General features: G+C 40.9%; 1 protein-coding gene across 5 annotated transcripts in view; it reads left to right on the forward strand.

Moving 5' to 3' along the window:
- The window catches only part of FSTL4 (follistatin like 4), a 219,878-nt gene extending 204,142 nt beyond the window's left edge, over positions 1-15,736 (forward strand). For all 5 annotated transcript variants that reach the window (XM_071814763.1, XM_065849394.2, XM_065849395.2 and 2 more), the window contains 5 exons: positions 2,338-2,456; positions 5,324-5,473; positions 6,047-6,154; positions 9,209-9,318; positions 12,415-15,736. In XM_071814763.1, the coding sequence (XP_071670864.1) occupies positions 2,338-2,456; positions 5,324-5,473; positions 6,047-6,154; positions 9,209-9,318; positions 12,415-13,117 (1,190 nt within the window). In that variant the 3' untranslated portion in view covers positions 13,118-15,736. The remainder of the gene's footprint in view (positions 1-2,337; positions 2,457-5,323; positions 5,474-6,046; positions 6,155-9,208; positions 9,319-12,414) is intronic.
- The last annotated feature ends 1,572 nt before the right edge of the window (positions 15,737-17,308 follow it).

A 17,308-nucleotide genomic window follows, 5' to 3' on the forward strand; every position in this document is an offset into this window, starting at 1 on the left:
TCTACAGATGAAGTATGTTACATTTTATAAAACCTTTAGTTTTTTAACTAGTTGTGTCATCCAACCTGAAATATCTTCAGATAAAGGGGAAAAAGTAAAACCCCTCCTCTTTAATCCCCTAGTTCCCAATGTAGTACCTGCCTCATTAGTATAAATAACACAACTGAGCAAAGTTCTCCATTGCCCACCTCTGTGCTAAAATAATTCCCTAGGATGAGGAGTTAGGGCAGTGTAATCAAGAGTGGAGTCTGTTTTACTGATGTCGATGAGATTGCTAGAGATGTACCCCGATCAAGACTTGGCCAATAGTTCAAAAGTCACAATAAAGCATCTCCTTTGTCTGTTAAAATCCTGCTTTATATAAACATTGGTGTGAAGTTTACGCTCTGAAAAAGTATTTTTAATTTAAATTGGTAAACTTCAAAAAGAGAGTACCTGAGTGCTATTAGCAATTTTTAGCCGGTCAGCAGGAAAACCTGCACTCATTTTACTGTAAAATAAGTGATGGGACTTGCCAAGTCACTAACTCTGTATCTGCTGGGTAAATTTATTATCAAAATCTTAGTTTGCAAATACACTCTCATTGTAATAGGATCATCAGACAAAATCACACTACTATCCTGCATGAAAATAATAATAAGCATCTTCACAAGGGTCATAATTTGTTGCCTGCCTGTTTCCACTTTGTAGGATAAAAACCTTTACTTACAAAAATATGTGCACTCATTCCAGCCAGGGTTAAATTTGCCCTCTGATGTATTCACTCAAATCCTATCAAAGCAGATGGGAGTTGAGTGTGTGCTGTGAGTGCGGATTTTGGTCTGAAGTGCCCGAATGAAATGTTTTAACAATATACTTATAAAGAGTTAGCCCTTATTCCATAAAGATAACTCAGTTCTCAATGGAAGTTCAGTATGGTTTTTTTTTACATGCATGATCCCACGCAGCGGCATCACATTTAAAGATCGTGGCTCTTGTACCACCTGATACCCTAACTGGGGTGTTTCTGTGGTGTGATCTGGAGAGACTCAACTTGAACATTGTCAGTACAGCCAACACCACACGCTGAGATGCTGTACTCTAAAACCACTTATTTGGCACAAAACCAGGGGGGTTTAGCTCAAAAAAACCACACACACACACAAAACACGGCCTTCCTACTCTTACTAAGTACTATGTATTTAATGAAATTTTCCAAAAATGTATTTATCCAAATTATACATGTCTTTACTGTGAAGTTTTCCTGTGATGATTTAGACCTCAATCCTGCAAACACTTAAGAGACGTGAGAAGCTGTGCAGATGTGAGCTGGCACAAACTAATCAAGGGAATCGTAACACTGAACCTTGTTCAGATCTGTAGAACTAGGACCTTATTTCACCATGGGTAGAACGTAATTAATTACAAATTATCACATCACCGTATCGTTGGCAAATAAGTGCACTATCAACATCACAGGGGGGGACAGTGGTCATTGCAAACACATACTGGTGGCAATGTGAAAAAGATGAAATGGTGCTTGGATCTTTCTAACTAGAGTGTTTGAAAAGATCCTGAACATTTCTTACAGATGCTCGTTACTGCAATTGCATGTAGCTGAAGAACAGCTAAATTGTCTGTGTTTTAAGGCATTTCTGCATGACAGAAATGAGAAAATGTGATCTCCTAACAGCAAAGCAATGACAGGCAGGTAGTTTTCCAAATCTCCTGGAATGCCCCAGTTGGATAAATGAGTGCTATTGCAATGCTGAACTACTCCACATTTGTGAATTACAGTTTGCAAGATTTCAAAAATGTATTTGTTTCGGTGGCTATGGTTAGTTGAAGAAAACAGAGGCTGTATTTTCATTCATGAAACAGATGTTAAACACATTGATTTTTGCATTGCGGTTACAAGAAATCAAGTAAACTGTTACAAACCAACTTTTAGCTTAATTTTACCTACAGCTTCTCAGTTCTCAAACTATTAGCAAGCTATTTTTAAGTAAGTTTTTTAAAAAAACTAAGTCATAATCTGAGGGAGCTATAGTGTGATATGGGGGCTTCGTTTGACCAAAGCCTGCTTTGGTACAAACGCACACGACCCATAGTTATTTGCATGCAACCGCCACCAAGGCAATGCATTTTTGAATGTGTCTGTACCTCTTCACTCCTTGAAGCCCTCATTGTGACATGAAATTTGATTTTGTGAATGCACCAACTATATCCAAATGGCCAACTTTTGTCTAAGGCAGATTTTGTTTGCTGGGGGAGGAGGGAGAGTTTTTTAAAAAAGTCCTAACAGCTACAGAAGCATAAAAAAGAATTCCTGCTCCTTTTGCTTTATCCCCCTTCAAGGCTTGAGTGTTGGGAATATGTTCTATGTCTTTTCCGATGATGGGATCACAGTCCTTCAGCCAAATGAATGTGAAATCCAGAGACACATCAGGCCCGAAGAGAGGATTTTCACAAGTTATGTAAGTCCTAAACCCGACAGCTGGGAAACTTTCTCTTAATCTCTTCAAAGGTTGTTATTGCTGAAGGACACAGGGATTTTGGAGCTTGATGAGCTTTGTGTGGCATCCCTGAGGTTTATCATCTTCTCTTCTTGAAAATTAAGGGAATCACATGTGTTATAAAACAGACATGGGGGATTACTGGCATGCTACAGAGACTTTGATGACAGTTATCATATCAAAATGTAGGCAAATATTTTCACTTGCCCTGTTTGACCTATTTATATACCCATGCCCAAAAGTTGTAACTGGGCTGTACAGAAAGTGTGAAACTCAATAGCAAGTTGATGCAGACATCACTCCGTGGTGCTCACTGGCCCCTTTTACTGACAGCTCCATAGGCAAAGGAATGGGCTATTTTCTGCTCCTTAGAAATAGTTTCCCAGGTTAAACCGTGAGTTTAACCGTGAGGAGTGCACAGAGAATGGTTGTGCCATGCTGCTCCCCTGCATCTTCTGCTCCTGAACCAGAGACCTGCACTGTCCTCATGTGCATTTTCTGCCAGTACTGAGTTTACCTAACCCTTGCTTTAGGAAATTGCAAGGAAAATTTGTGCAGGTGGCAGCGAACGTCAACCACTGGCTCGCACACAGCGAAGCTCAATGTGGCACGTGGGTAACACATGCCGGTAGGCCCTGGGAGGACAGTGTTTTCAGTGACCTGTGTTGTGTGCTCACACGTGGTAACACACAGCATGTATATACTCATGAAACTATCGAATCTCATAAAATACAGGTGCTGAAATATATCCGGAAATGCTTTCTTAGTCACTCTGTTATTTAGGTTTTTTTAAAAGGCTCAATTTGCAGGGGAAGCTGAGAATGTGGCTCCCTTCTGGAGAAAAGGGCTCAGCCTTGCATTCAATTTTGGGAGGAATAAAAGGGTAGAACCACTATCATGAACCCTGTGGGCTGGGTCAGGCTCTGCTACCATGGGCTAAGATCCTCCTGTGAGTCTGTATTCAATATTTTTTAAAATCTCAATAAATTTGTGGTTGATACAGGGTTTTTTTTCCACTGGAATGTTGGAATATACTTCACTTGAAATCCAGAGTGATGCTCACCCCAAGGCTGGTCCTTAGCATGAACTCATTATTAAGCTACACTTGAGCTGTAGCTACTCGAAGACAGGTACCTTGTGTTTCTTTTCCGAAGAGCTGTAAATATTGAAGAGGTGGTTCTGGAGAAACAGCTTGAAAAGAACAGAGGAGAGAGGGCACTTAAGGAAATAATGTCAGCACAGCAGTGGGCATAAAAAGGGATTTTTAACGTCATTACTTGGCTGCCTTTCAGAGAGATCTCTAAGGGTTTCCTACAGATATCATAGGGCGTTTTCCCTTAGTATACAGAGGATTGACTTATTTTTACTCCCTTTTCTCTTTTAGTATCTTGAGTGTTTGCCGTGTAGACAGTGACACGAGCCTGCAACTTCAGGAGGGTTTCTATACAACAGAGGTTTCTTTATTTGCTGTTAGAAGGCACAAAATCAGACAGAGCAGCTGCAGCTGAGCTCTGTAGCAGAAAGGCCAGTGACCTTTCCCCGTTTATGTTGGCTTTGGTGGATGTTGTGTTGTGAGAGCCCCAGCCCCAGGGCACAGCTGAGGATGAGGAGGGCACTTTCGAGGCTGTCAGGTGGTTGGCCATTGTAACGTGGCTGCTGCAAGCCCAAGGCTGGCTCTTGTAGCATAGTTTAGCTTGCAGTAGTGAGGATCCCCAGCCTGGCTGGACGGCCAGAAAGGAACACGCAGCCCAGCTGTTGAGTCTTGTATCTTCAACCCTTACACATGGTCTCCACCAAGGTGCTGAACCAATGGAGCTGGGCTGCTTTGAGGTGAAATGTTTTTATCTGAAACCATCACTCTGATACAGACTTGGTATTGGCATTGCTTTTGCTGGTACCTCCTCTTTCCCCAAAAGAGCTCTGCTGCTCTAATCGCTGTCCTCACAGGGATGTTGTGCCATCATTTTAAATGACCCAACTCTTGTATTAACAAGATTTAACACCAACAGTTGTGCTCACTAAAACATGTATGTGTTCATTTGGCTTTACCCTTGTTTCCATACTGCAGCCTGGTCCCACACAAATGTTCTTTTACATAAAACAACTCAACAGAAGGAAAAACGGTGAAGAGTAGCCAGTATGCGTGGGCTTGTTGGTGAGACCATGTGTGAGTCTTCAAACTGAGGGTACTGGTGAGCTCCCACTAAACCTAATACCAGTTTCGCACAGAACTCAGTGAGTGAAGGATCAGAAACAAAATAAGGCATCAGGCAGTCGTGAACAGGATTTGGTCCAAAGCAACAGCATTTGGTTCCTTTTGAACAGGGGAAGTGTCTATGTTGGAGCAATAGGCTGTAGGATCCTACTTGTTTTGCTACCATTTCCCTGAGCACAAACATCTTAGAGCATGCCTTCCTGAACCGAAAATGAAGGCTTTATGAAAAATATAAAGCTGTGATTCAATTAATGTAAATGTGTTTTTTTCAAAGCACAGAGTGATATTTCTATTGCTAATAAATGCTGACAGCACTGCAAGTGTCAATGAACTACAGTGTACTTCAAAAGACAGATCCATAGACTATGTGGTTATTTAAATTCAGCATGAGTTTGCAGGAGGTCCAGCTGTTTAATGTCATGGGGTAAAGCCAAGCTGCTGTGTGCTACCTGATAAAATAATTATTTCACGTTTTGCAGGAGAGAAAGGGGAAGAAATCATCTTAATGGAATCCCCATGGAGTTTTTTTCTATGATTTTCAAGGCTAAGCTTCTTTCTGCTGCAGGCCCTCAACTTGTAGAAATTAAACCTTTTCTCCTCTTTCTTTTTTCAGGAAGAGATCTGTCCTAGAGGGGAAGGTGAAGGCACTCAGTCCTGCCTCTGGGCTTCAGCAGTCAATGTCAGAGACAAGTACATTTATGTGACACAGCCTAAGCAGAATAGAGTATTGATAATTGATATCCAGACTCAGAAAGCCATGCAGGTACTTACAAGGGGAATGCTGTATTCAGTGATGGCAAAATACTTCGATATGGGACAAAAAAAAAGTAGATCTTTGCCCAGTGGATCTGCGGACATCACCCATGCTTTCACCCATGAGTTTACACTTTTTGTAAACTCACTGGCAGGCAAAAGCCCTTTACAGACTGTTTATTGTCATCTTGGGGCTGCATCTGCAGCCAGGCTTGCAGCTAGCATGATAAAATAATGCTAGAATGAATTTCTGACTTACAGAGCCGCTGCCTGGCCTTGGTTATAAGCAGGTTGGGAAGAATGAACTGGTGGCGGTATAATTCAAGCAAAAATTGTCCCCTGATCTACTGGCTATAAGTAACAGCAGAAGATGGAGTGATGTCTAGTTGGAAACAGCACTGAGCAGCCAGATTTTTCTACTGCTGGTGGTGTTGCTGATCCCCCAGTTGATTTGGAGGTACTTGTGTGCAAAGCTGGGTGTAACAGTGGGAATGTCTGTAGTGAACTAATTCAGTGTTCGTCATGTGCATTTGGGTCACCACGTAAATACCTATGTCTCTTTTTTTTTTTTTTTTTTTTTAAGTCCTTGGATGTTGACCCGTTACCAACCAAATTACATTATGACAAGTCCCACGACCAAGTCTGGGTGCTGAGCTGGGGTGACATGCGGAAATCCTCCCCAACACTGCAGGTAAGTCCTAGTGCACCCGAGCCTTTACCCTTACTTGGCTTGGCATCGTCGGTAGCAAGCTGGTGGCTGGTTGGTTGCAGGTAATTAACAGCATTTAATGGTCTATATTTAAAGCTGCTCTTTCATTTGCATATCTAGTGTGTTTTATTCATCCCTCCTCCGTCCATCCTCACATATTTTTCCTGCTGTTTAATTTGGTTTTGAGCAATGGCTGTGCCATAGGCTGGCAGCAGGGCTGCTTTGTTGCCAAGGTCTGTTTTGTTTAAGGCTGATGACAGAGCCAAGTGCTATAACACCGTACAGCAGGGGCTGGCAGCTGACTGCGAACACCATGGACCTGTGATGCTCCAGGTCATTTGTGCAACCTGTGCGAGCGCAGCTTCTTTCTCACTTGATTGAGGTCTAAAAGCAGCAGGTACCAAGAAGCCACAAAGAACGCACTTTCTGCAGAAAAATCTGTTATTCTTTCGGCTATTGGTAGTGTTTACATTGGAGGTGCAGGTCAGGCTGAGCAACACATTCAAGGTGGAGCCTAAGGCAGGGACTGTGTGTTCACTGCAGAGCTGCAGCACACCCTTCGCAGACGTTATGATGACCTGCGCATTTTTCTCTCTGCAGAATTTGGGAGCATTGCATGTAAAAAGAAACATTAAAGGGTGAATGAATTGTACTGTACCTCAATATTCATACCTCTTTCAGGATTACTAGCCTATCACCGTTATGCATTGATCAAAACCATCCTTTTCTTCAGTTTGGTAAAGGCATTTACCTCTTCTTGTCTTACACATAGGAGAAGTCCAGATTTTCTGCCAGTGTGCTGAATTGCTGCTTATTTTCTTTAAACTCATTTTGTCACTTGTGTTTCACAAGCCTTCATCCTCCTTTTGGATGATAGTGAAGCTTAATGTGGTAGAATTGTTCCTCACAGTAAAATGCAATAAGGGGCGCTCTAGAGTATGGAAAGAAGCCCATAAACAGCAAATGCAAAACCTTGGGAACAAGCTCTGTTATTGGGTATTGATGATTCCACTGGAGGGGTCCCAGGGAGCTCCCTGGAGCTGCTCCATGCTCAGCACCATCAGACCCACTGTTGATACTGGGCTCTCTGGAGCACAATAATGCACGTAGATTTGGGCAACTAAAGTAGCTTCTGTTTCTGGATTGCCCTGGAGGATTCACTCTTCAGTTGATGGTACAGAAACATTAAGTGCAGGCATCTGATGGGGCCTTTTGTTGCTGCTGTATGACATATGACAGAGCTGACATGAGAGCTGATGTGATCCATCCAGACATACCCTTCCCTAGTAGTTATTTTCTGGCACTTACTGCCCAGCCTTTCTGGAAACAAAGGTGTCATGTGAATACTCCTTCTACCACAAATGTTAGTGTCTAAGTCTGCATTAAAGCATTCTCCAACAGGAAGAGAAGAAGGGTGACTGTGCTTTCTGACCTAAAAACCTACAAATCTGGAGTCTATGTTAGTCTGGGGCTGCCCAAGGCTTTGCTGGAGATGCTGCCCCGTGAGGGTGGGATGAGCCGTCCCCACCAGCCACGTGCTTCATCTGAGATACTGGCTGCAGCCTGCAGGTTTTAGATAGTAAGGAATGGATCAGCAACTCAGCATGGGCATTTTCAGGAAAAGATGCCAGAAACAGAATAGAGGCAAATAAATGAAGGTTTCTGAGGCAATGCCACCAGCTTGTCTCACCTGGGGACAAGCAGTTTCCCGTACAAGGTCTAAGGAGAGAAAATGGGCTCTCTTTACCCTCCTGGACTTAATTTCTTCCATCCAGCTGTGAGAGGTTTCTGTAATTAAAGGAGAGATGACACAAGCATGTGATTATTAAGAAGAACACACCATCTGCACAGTTGGAAACTTGTTATAAGATTCCAGCTCTCAGATAGTCCTTTCTGTTACCTTTATGAAGTGCAGTTACACATGTAGAGAATGAGATTAGCGTCAGCATCAGCAGATCTTTTCTTTTTACCGTCCTGCTTTCCCAAGAGGTGGGCGACAACTAATTTGGAAAAATCCATTCTTCAATAAGATGACAAAATATTTTTTTTAACAAAGATGGTACTGCACAGGTTGGTCTCAATTTCCACTCGTTCCTTGGCAGACAGGGATTTATCAAACAACCCATGCAGCCAGCTCACAGGATGCTGTTGTTGAGCCATTACTGGCTTGTGGGAAGCAAATGTCTGGCTTTTTGAAAGCACTGTGCAAGAGTGGACATCTTTCTTGAGCAATCTAATTGGAAGAAATCTAAATGGCATGACCAGAACATCTGTTTGAACTAAACCTGTCTGAACTAAGCATTTCCTTAATGAATTATGTAGCTGTAAATTCAAAGAAACTACTGTTGCACATTACAGCAGAAGTTCCCAAGGAATGAGCTAAAGTCATCTTGAACCAAGCAAGCAATTTGAATATTTAACATTTTAATTATTGAAAAATTCCACGTCTCCTTTTCTGGAGCGATGGAGGGGCTGAGTGTCCATGACCAGGAGGTGTGTGCTGTGCTGGGGGACAGCACGGGGAGGGGCGCACAGCCCAAGGGCCTGAATTGTATGTGGTGCAGTTCATGGATGAACAGTTCTTCAAAGTGATAATTAACTGCTGCGAGTTAGTGTTTGATCCTTCAAGCTGATAAATAATCACTGTGCATTTATGTGAGATTAATAAACATAACCATGAAATAAATGTTTATTTTAGACAGCGGGGAATAAATTGTTGTGGTCTTTGTGTCTTACTTCAGTGTCTTGTGGTCTTACTTCAGCTCCTGCATGATGGCTCTTTCCTGAGATATAAACATGGTACGAAAGTAGAATTGTGTACTTACCTTACAAATGTCAAGCCTCAAATACTATTTATTACCACACCTTTTTCCAGATAGCTACACCAAACAATATTTCAAAGTTATTAGTCAGTTTTAGTCTTCTGCATCCCTGGGAAAAGCCACCCCGTACTGTGCATGACTATGTAATCTGTATGTACATTTCTGCCTTACTCACTGCTTTTCTTGTACCCAACCTGGTGTGTATTTATTGTAGGTAATACCCGAAGCAAGTGCAGGGGAGGATCAGCATGTTATCCGCACACCGTTTGAAGGAGTGGATGATTTTTTTATACCACCTACAAATCTTATTATTAATCATGTTAGGTAAGAAATTATCTTAGTGAATAGCAACAGTGACCATGCTGCTTTCTTCTAGTGGGCGTCCTTCTAATAATCTTACAGCACTTGACAACTGTTAATGAGTGAATTCGTGATCAAACTAACTACTCCTATTCCTGTTTTCATGTATGAAATGGAGAAACGGTTGAGCGAATTACCTGTAGTTATTCAGTGAATCAATGGAAACATAAGAAACAAACGTGGACTTCCCTTGGACCGTCCACAGGTGTCCAAACCTCATGCTGGTCAGTGATGCCTCCTTGCAGCGAGACATGCTGCCTGGACTTGCTTGTGCCAGGAGTTCGATGGCCGGAAAGCTGCCTTCCCTCCTCAAAACCGCTTTATGAATTTGGGCAGAAACCTGTGTCAAAGATTTATGGCCTGAAGTGGTAAAAGTTCATTCTACCTGAAGCATAAAGCATGGTCCTGCCGTGTGTTTTCAACTATTTACTTGTTCAAATATTGGATCTCTTTGTGAGGTGTATGGTTTGAGCAGAAAAATGGTATGCACTGCATATTAAAAAAGACACCTCTATGAACCATCAGTTTTGAATGTTAATGTGATGTAGTGGTTAATGAGATTGTATAACTAACATACTAATTACTTGGAATAGTACTGGCTGCTTCCCAAGCAGGCACTGGAAGCCTCCCATTAACATTATCAAAATTGATGATAACGGCACAGCAATTTACACTATTCTTACCATGTTATAACAACTGTTTAGCCATCTTCTGTCTCCAGTATAGTTTAACTAAGTTCAACACTCAAAAATCATGGTGTGACTCCTTACATTAATCTTAGGTTCCCTGCAGTGAACATGGAAGACAGGGAGGTCACACTTAAATTATTATGTGTTGAATCTGATCCAAAATAAATAACTTTGTTTCCTGAAACACAAAATAATGAGACATACTTCATGGTTGTCATTCTTAATTTTTCCCTACCTCATTTTTCCAGTTTGCTTTCAAAATATCATTCTGACTAATAGTAGTGTCAGGAGATAGGTGCCTCTGCTGAATGCTAAAGCTGATGAGAAGGTATGGTCTGGGTTCAAAGACAGGAAGGTGGAACAATTCAATTTCTTTTTTGTTTGTTTTATTGTCTTTTTGCTTCAGTGTGATTAATCAACTGTATAGAGATGTTCTTCCTTAAGATATATTAAATGTAGATAATTGTCCATAGCTTTCGATGTGCAAAGCAGAGAATGCTGTGCCTAATTTCCTATTTCATTTGTTCAGGGCCAGGTCTTTGTCCGTTCTCTCTCACCCTCAGCACAGAAAAATAATTGCTCACAGTCTAATGGGGCTTACTGAGATCACGTTCTAAATTCTCCACTAAGAAACAATAAATGGTAATACCAGCATTTCCCAGGAAGGTGTATATTTAAGCAGTCTCTTCCGCCAGCCAAAAAATATTTGTATGCAAATGTTCCTGAATATGTATTTCAGCTGTCTGTTATTTCAGATGAATATCTAGGAATGTATCCATTTTTATTAGTTCCCAGGGTAGATTGTTGTCTATTAAAAACTCTCTAAGTGCAAAGTTTTCTTTGAGATTTCAGATCACAGATTTCATGCAAGCGCTGCACCTCTTCTGCAGCCGTGTGCACATAAAACACGTTCTGACCCACTTTTAAATTAGAGTTTATGATAAGAACCATTTTTTGACTTCTTCAGGCATTTGGCCAAGCATTAAGGAAGTCTTGGGAAAAAATACTGTAAGGGAAAGCATTTTTTAAAGTGTACTTAAAATGCATTCATCCAGGAGAAATACAAGTGTCATATCCAATTTCTGCACACACAGTGCACTATGAATCTCCACTGCAGATATTTTCTGAAGTTTCTAATGGATGCAAGTATAATGAGAAAATGAAAGGCTTGGCCCAGTGATTTTCATGGGATCATACACTACATTGACTTGTTCTTTAGAAGTGAAATCATTGCTGAGTGTCTCATTGACAAATGGATTAAGAATAAAGAAATAGACCCAGTGTTTTAAGCAAAATATATATTATCTGCGTGCAAGCATGTTATCCTCCATATTTCACAAAGCAATTTTACATCTTTCAGAGAAGAGATACAAAACTAAGCACTCACTTCATTTCCTTCTGTCTGCATTGAACGGATGAAAAGATACTCAATGTAGAATTAGTTTTTATCAGTTAGTATCAGTGACCTGCGAACCCAGGGGAACACAAACAGGCTGTTTCTATAGGTTCCCTCTCAAATTAAGCAGAAACCTTTCTTGGCTATTCTTGACCTTTTCTTGTCTTCAGCAAAAGGTCAGATGTGCTGCAGCATATATCTTTTACAGAACATTTCTTCTCTGCTCATTGTTGTCTGCCCTCTCTTGAGACAGAAAGTAAAGACGCATTTTCTTCAGCTCACCCAGGCTGGTTTTGTTCCTCAAGAAATGTTTTACACCTTCCCTGAGCTGTGGGATGGTGCTTAACACAAGTCTGTTCTACACCTCAGCTTTACCAGCTCCTGCAATGGTCCCCAGGTCCCAGGGGTAGCAAATGTGCATCACAACTGCCATCTGATGCTGTAATTTAAGAGATGAGGTTGTACGTGGTCTTCACTCAATGGTTATACATGCAGCTCAAAATCATTTTCTGGCCCCAGTCTGGCTGGGATGTGCTTTATTTTGAACAGTTTTCTGTTTTGAGATTGAAGAAGTCTCGAGTACTTACTGAATTACATCTCTTTAAACCTGAAACAGATTAGATACAAAACTGGTCAACACTAACCTACAAAATACCTGAGCCTTAACATCATTCCTATTGTCTGTTGGTCTTCCCAAGAAAAGTCTTCAGCTCTTGAAGATGTTATTCAAATACTCAAACACATATTCAAGCTTCCAGGATCAGGCTGCTAGTTTTAACTGATATATATACTTCCTTTTAGCACATTTTAGAAGCACTAAAATGAGAGAGATTTCTTACAGAAAAGAGACAGCAGTATTGCACACACTTACGAAACCAACAGGGTTGAGTTTCCTGGTTGTGCTGACTTTCATCTTTTCTCAAGCATATCACTGTGTCTCCAGAGATGACTTCAGTGTCATGTTTTCTATTTCAGGTTTGGCTTCATCTTTAACAAATCAAAATCTGCAGTTCACAAAATTGACCTGGAAACTGTGACCCACATCAAGACTATCAACTTCAAAAACCATAACTGCGTACCACAGACCATGGCTTATACCCACCTGGGCGGTTACTTCTTTGTCCAGTGCAGGAGAAATAGGTCAGTGGCTGCGTCACCGCAGCTTGTTATTGACAGTGTGACCGATGCCGTCATTGGCCCCAACAGCGACGTGACGGGCACACCGTACATCTCACCGGACGGACGGTATTTGGTCAGTGCGGATGAAGACAGTGGCAGGATCAAAGTCCAGGCACTAACTGTCCAAGGGGAAATCAAGTTGATTTATGACTTACAAACAAACATACATGTATCTGATCTGACATTTCAACCCTCTTTCACTGAAGGTAATCAGTACTATATATATGCTACTTCACATTTGCAAACAGATGTGCTTTTTGTAGAGCTGTCAACGGGGAAAATGAATGTACTGAAGAATTTAAAAGACCCCATCACATCCAAAGACTGGCCTTGGAGCAACTACAACAGAATTGTGAAAGACAGTGGATTATTTGGACAGTATCTCATTACACCAGCTAAAGATTCATTGTTTGTTATAAATGGGAGGCAAAATACTTTACGCTGTGAGGTTTCAGGTATAAGGAGGGGTAACACAGTGGTCTGGGTTGGAGAGGTATGAAAGGGAATAGCAGTAGAGCCTTCGTCAAGCAAGTACCAGTTGGACCTTTACACTGCAACAAATGAGCAGTAGCGTTGTATATTTTTACACTGGGGAAAAAAAAAAAAGAAAAAAAAATAAAGAAAAAAAACCCTGTATAGGCTTCATGGTACAACACTGGTCTACTTGCAAGTTTTATAATATAAGGTATGCTCTGCTAATAGGAAGTGGTTTTGAAGGAATATTTTTTATTTGTGAGTATGATTTGTGGTTATGAGAAAAATGCTGGGAAGCGAATAATATCTCCACTGAGAGATCATATAAGCCACGAAACCTGGTGATTCTGTAGAACAAAACAGATTTTGACTTTCTGTACTGAGGAGCTTTTATGTTATGTTCAAGCCATCCTTTTTCTTTCCTGTATCTCTTGCCCGTTAGCCGTGCTGAATATCCCACCCCGACACAGAAGCAGTGACCACAGCTAAAATTCACCTTCGGATGATGAGGGAAAATAAGCATCAGAGAGCAGTTTTCAAGCCACAGAAACCTAGGAGAGCGATTTAATGAAAACTGATCCGTTTTCTCTGCAGGATGGCTTTGGGAGGATTCACGGATGTGATTTCAGAAGGCGGCTTAACAGAAATAGTAACTGTCAGCTCGCTTGCTTCTGCGCTTAATTTTGCTCTTGGTACTACTGAAGGCAATGTTAATGAGTCCCCCCTCTTCTAATGCGTATTTGTGTGATCATATTTGTGAAATTTGGCATGAAATATCTAGGCCATTAGAGTGGGTAAAAAAAAACACTGAGCAGGGGTCAGAGTTTGTAAAAAATGTGAAGGAGAGGGGGGCATTAGCCTTTCAGCAGCTCGTGACTGCGGTCAGCTTGGGCACAATATGCAAAATCTGCTCTTCAGGGCCAGAGAATTAGTTACGGTTATTCCCATAGGAGGCAGCAACACTTCTAGAAATTGTTGGTTTCTCTCATTAAATATTTACTAGCACTGAATTCACTTGGTTCTTCATAAAATAATAGCTACAGTGACAAAGAGTATTTTTAATAGAAAACTCACTCATTTTCTAGTCATAGCCTTAATTTGACTGTTTCTTTTCAGACATCCTGAGCAACAATTTTTCTTTGTGATTTTTTTTTTCCCCATTTCGAGTACACTTGTTTATAGCCAATTATCTTTTAGTCACGAGCAAAGAGATTGATGTAAAACCAGCTGGGTTACCCTAGAATGCAACAGCTGGCATTGAGAAATTTCAGTTGATTTCCTATAAAGAATACAGATCCATTTGCACATTTGGAAGATATAAAAACTTTTCTTGTTGCCTTTTTGTAACTTTCTATGTCCATCACCATGAAGTAATCAGGGCAAGAGCAACTTTGGCTCATGCAAACCAAGTGAGCTCCACTGCCACCATCAATGGGCGCATCCGAGCTGTTGTATCCCACATAGTGCTATGAAAATGTGGTCTTGATGTTGGTGAAAACTCTCAAGATAAATATCTCTCATATCGGAGGCACCCGTCGGCCTTTTGAAAGATTCAGCTCGTTTTACAAATGACCTTGTTGCCCAGAGTTTGTAGGGCAGCAGCTACTGAACGCACCCAGTGAGATGCAGTGGCGTGGTAATTATTTTTCCCCACAGATGCTTAAAGTCATCCATTTCACAATGCACACAGAGTGGTTTTAAGTGAGAAGGATGCAGACTGACACTGGTAATCTTTGCTTTAAATGTTAAACTTATACCAAAAGAGTAGCATTTTAGCATTGCTGTAGACCTGAAGTAGTTTAAACGATTTTGGTTCTATAGAGAACATATAAAAATCTGTTCAGACAAACGAAGAAGGGGAGCTGAATCCTATGAATTCATTAAACGTGGAGTCCTTGAAATTGCCCTTCAACACCCATAGGCTGGAACCTACATCTCTTTTCACTTATGAGCCATAGCAGTTGGAAGATACTATCCCATCATGGCAATGCAGATGTACAGAACAGATTGGTGTAGCTTTCCTTTAGCAATGCATGGTGTCCATGATTTTCTACTCATCCGATTAGGAAACATACCCATGTCAAGGAAAGGAGAAGACCAGCTTTGTAAGTACCTTTATATATGCACAACTCCTTTCTTGAACAAAGCTGTATCCATACATTGCAGTCATCCTAAATGTGTTTTACCAAGGCCAAACACTGCTCTCGTGTTATCTTTTATGACTTATTGAATATTTTATTATGCCTATGTTAAGTTTCCCTGTAGAGACGCTCATTGTGTCATAGATCAAGCAAATATTACTTTTTTAAGAATATTAAAAAAACCCTGTATATATCTGTTCAGGTAAATATTCTTGAGGCTGGTTTATATATAGGCTGTGAAAGATGTGTAACAGACCTCACTTCTTCCTGTTTGTTGCAAAATATTGGAATAGCGTTCACTTGAAAAATCCCACTTGGACCTTCCAAAGATGTTCCATTTCTTCCCTCTTCAGCCCAAGTTCTGGTGATGTGTTTTCCAAATTATCCTAATGGTTATATATATATCATACTTAGAAAATGAAGTACAACTTAGATTGTACACACTACTTGTGAACAGTTCCAATGACAGTCAAATCTGACATTAAAGTGCTGCACATTTGTTACTCTGATTTTATTTTTTTTATGACACAGAAATTTTATATATACTCAGAAAATGTTTCAACTTATTTTTGCCTTTCAGCTCTGTCAAAAAGTGACTATGTTTCCTGCTTTGTAGATTCTTTCCCACTCCCCTTGTGTTCTCCACCAATTCACAAGTGATTCCTAGCTAATAAATTAACTAGTCACAGTAATTAATTGAATTTAAATTGAATTAATGACCACTTGGTTATCCTGTGACACTCATATATCAGTTGGGTGTTCTGATACTAGAATAATGGAAGAAATAGTCCCTAGTTGACATAAGGCTCTAGGCCCAAGATCAGATGCATTTTCCATTCGTTGTTGAGGTTAAACAGCAGTATAATGGAAATACTGTTTTGTCTTTGTATTTCTCTTAGTATGATCACTTTCTGAATGAGTGTGTTTTTACGTAACGTGTTTAAGTATGCAGTCGAATGACTTTTTACAAACTGTCCACTTTTAAATTGGAGAGAAAACTAGTGAGTGCCTTAATTTGAGATCTGTGGTAATAATCAGTATATTATTTAAGACTTTTTTTTTTTTTTATTAACCACTATTGAGAAAAAGAAAAATGAACAAAAGTCCCAAAATAATTCAGTAGGCAGAGGTGGGCATGTCCACAGGATGGGTGGGAGATGGGGAGCTGCTCGGTAACCCCTGCAAAAGGGGCTGGGGGGGCGGGTGGGAGGGGCTCTTAAAAAACCACACACCTTGAAGGAGTTGGGCCGTGTGGTTGTGTTGACCTTCCACAAACACAGCTTTGCCCAAGAGCCACACGAGTCCTGATGACCTATTGACAAATACCTATTTATTTGATTTGTACCACGATTAGGTCTTAATTGCTGGAGTGCCCAGTAGAGTGCTCGGTACTGCGCAAAACAGATAAAAAGGCCAAGATCTCAATCCTGTAAGGAGATAACGGCTGATCCCACGTGCGACCCTGCAGCAGGTCAACAAAATAAACAGGAAAGCAGGAACTGATGCTGGGGGAGATGTAGGAGTTGATGTGAGTGCAATAACCTGGTTATTCATCAAAGACACAGGAATGCCACGATACCTGTATGCTTTTTTTTCCCCTAAGAACCCCTTTATCCCTCCCTGTTCAGGGCTTTATTTTAAGTGAACATCCCGATGGTTAAACCCATAGCTGTTGCTTCTCTTCATCGAACTCTTGTGACTGTGACACTCGACCCTAAGGGTTTCCTGTCCTGTGGCTCAACACCTCATGCCCAGATAATTTCTTCCCTAGAACACCTGGAGGTAAATCCTTATTCTAATGAAGAGCAGCCCATAAGGCAAGCAGCCAGAGCCCGCTTTCCAAACTGGATCGCAACTCCCTCTCTACCTCCCATCTGAAACCTGCAGTTGTCACTTGACTCACCACTACACACATATTCTCTTGGGCTAGCAAAAAAAAACAAACAAACAAACAAAAAAAACAAAACCCAACACACACGCAATCAAAAAAGAACCCCAACCTACAATACAGTTAGATCACGGCAAACAAAACAGAGATCAGTGTTATATTTGCCTCTTCTGGTACTGCTGCTTGC

This window comes from Patagioenas fasciata, chromosome 14 (genome assembly GCF_037038585.1).
Source record: "Patagioenas fasciata isolate bPatFas1 chromosome 14, bPatFas1.hap1, whole genome shotgun sequence".
NCBI lineage: Eukaryota > Metazoa > Chordata > Aves > Columbiformes > Columbidae > Patagioenas > Patagioenas fasciata.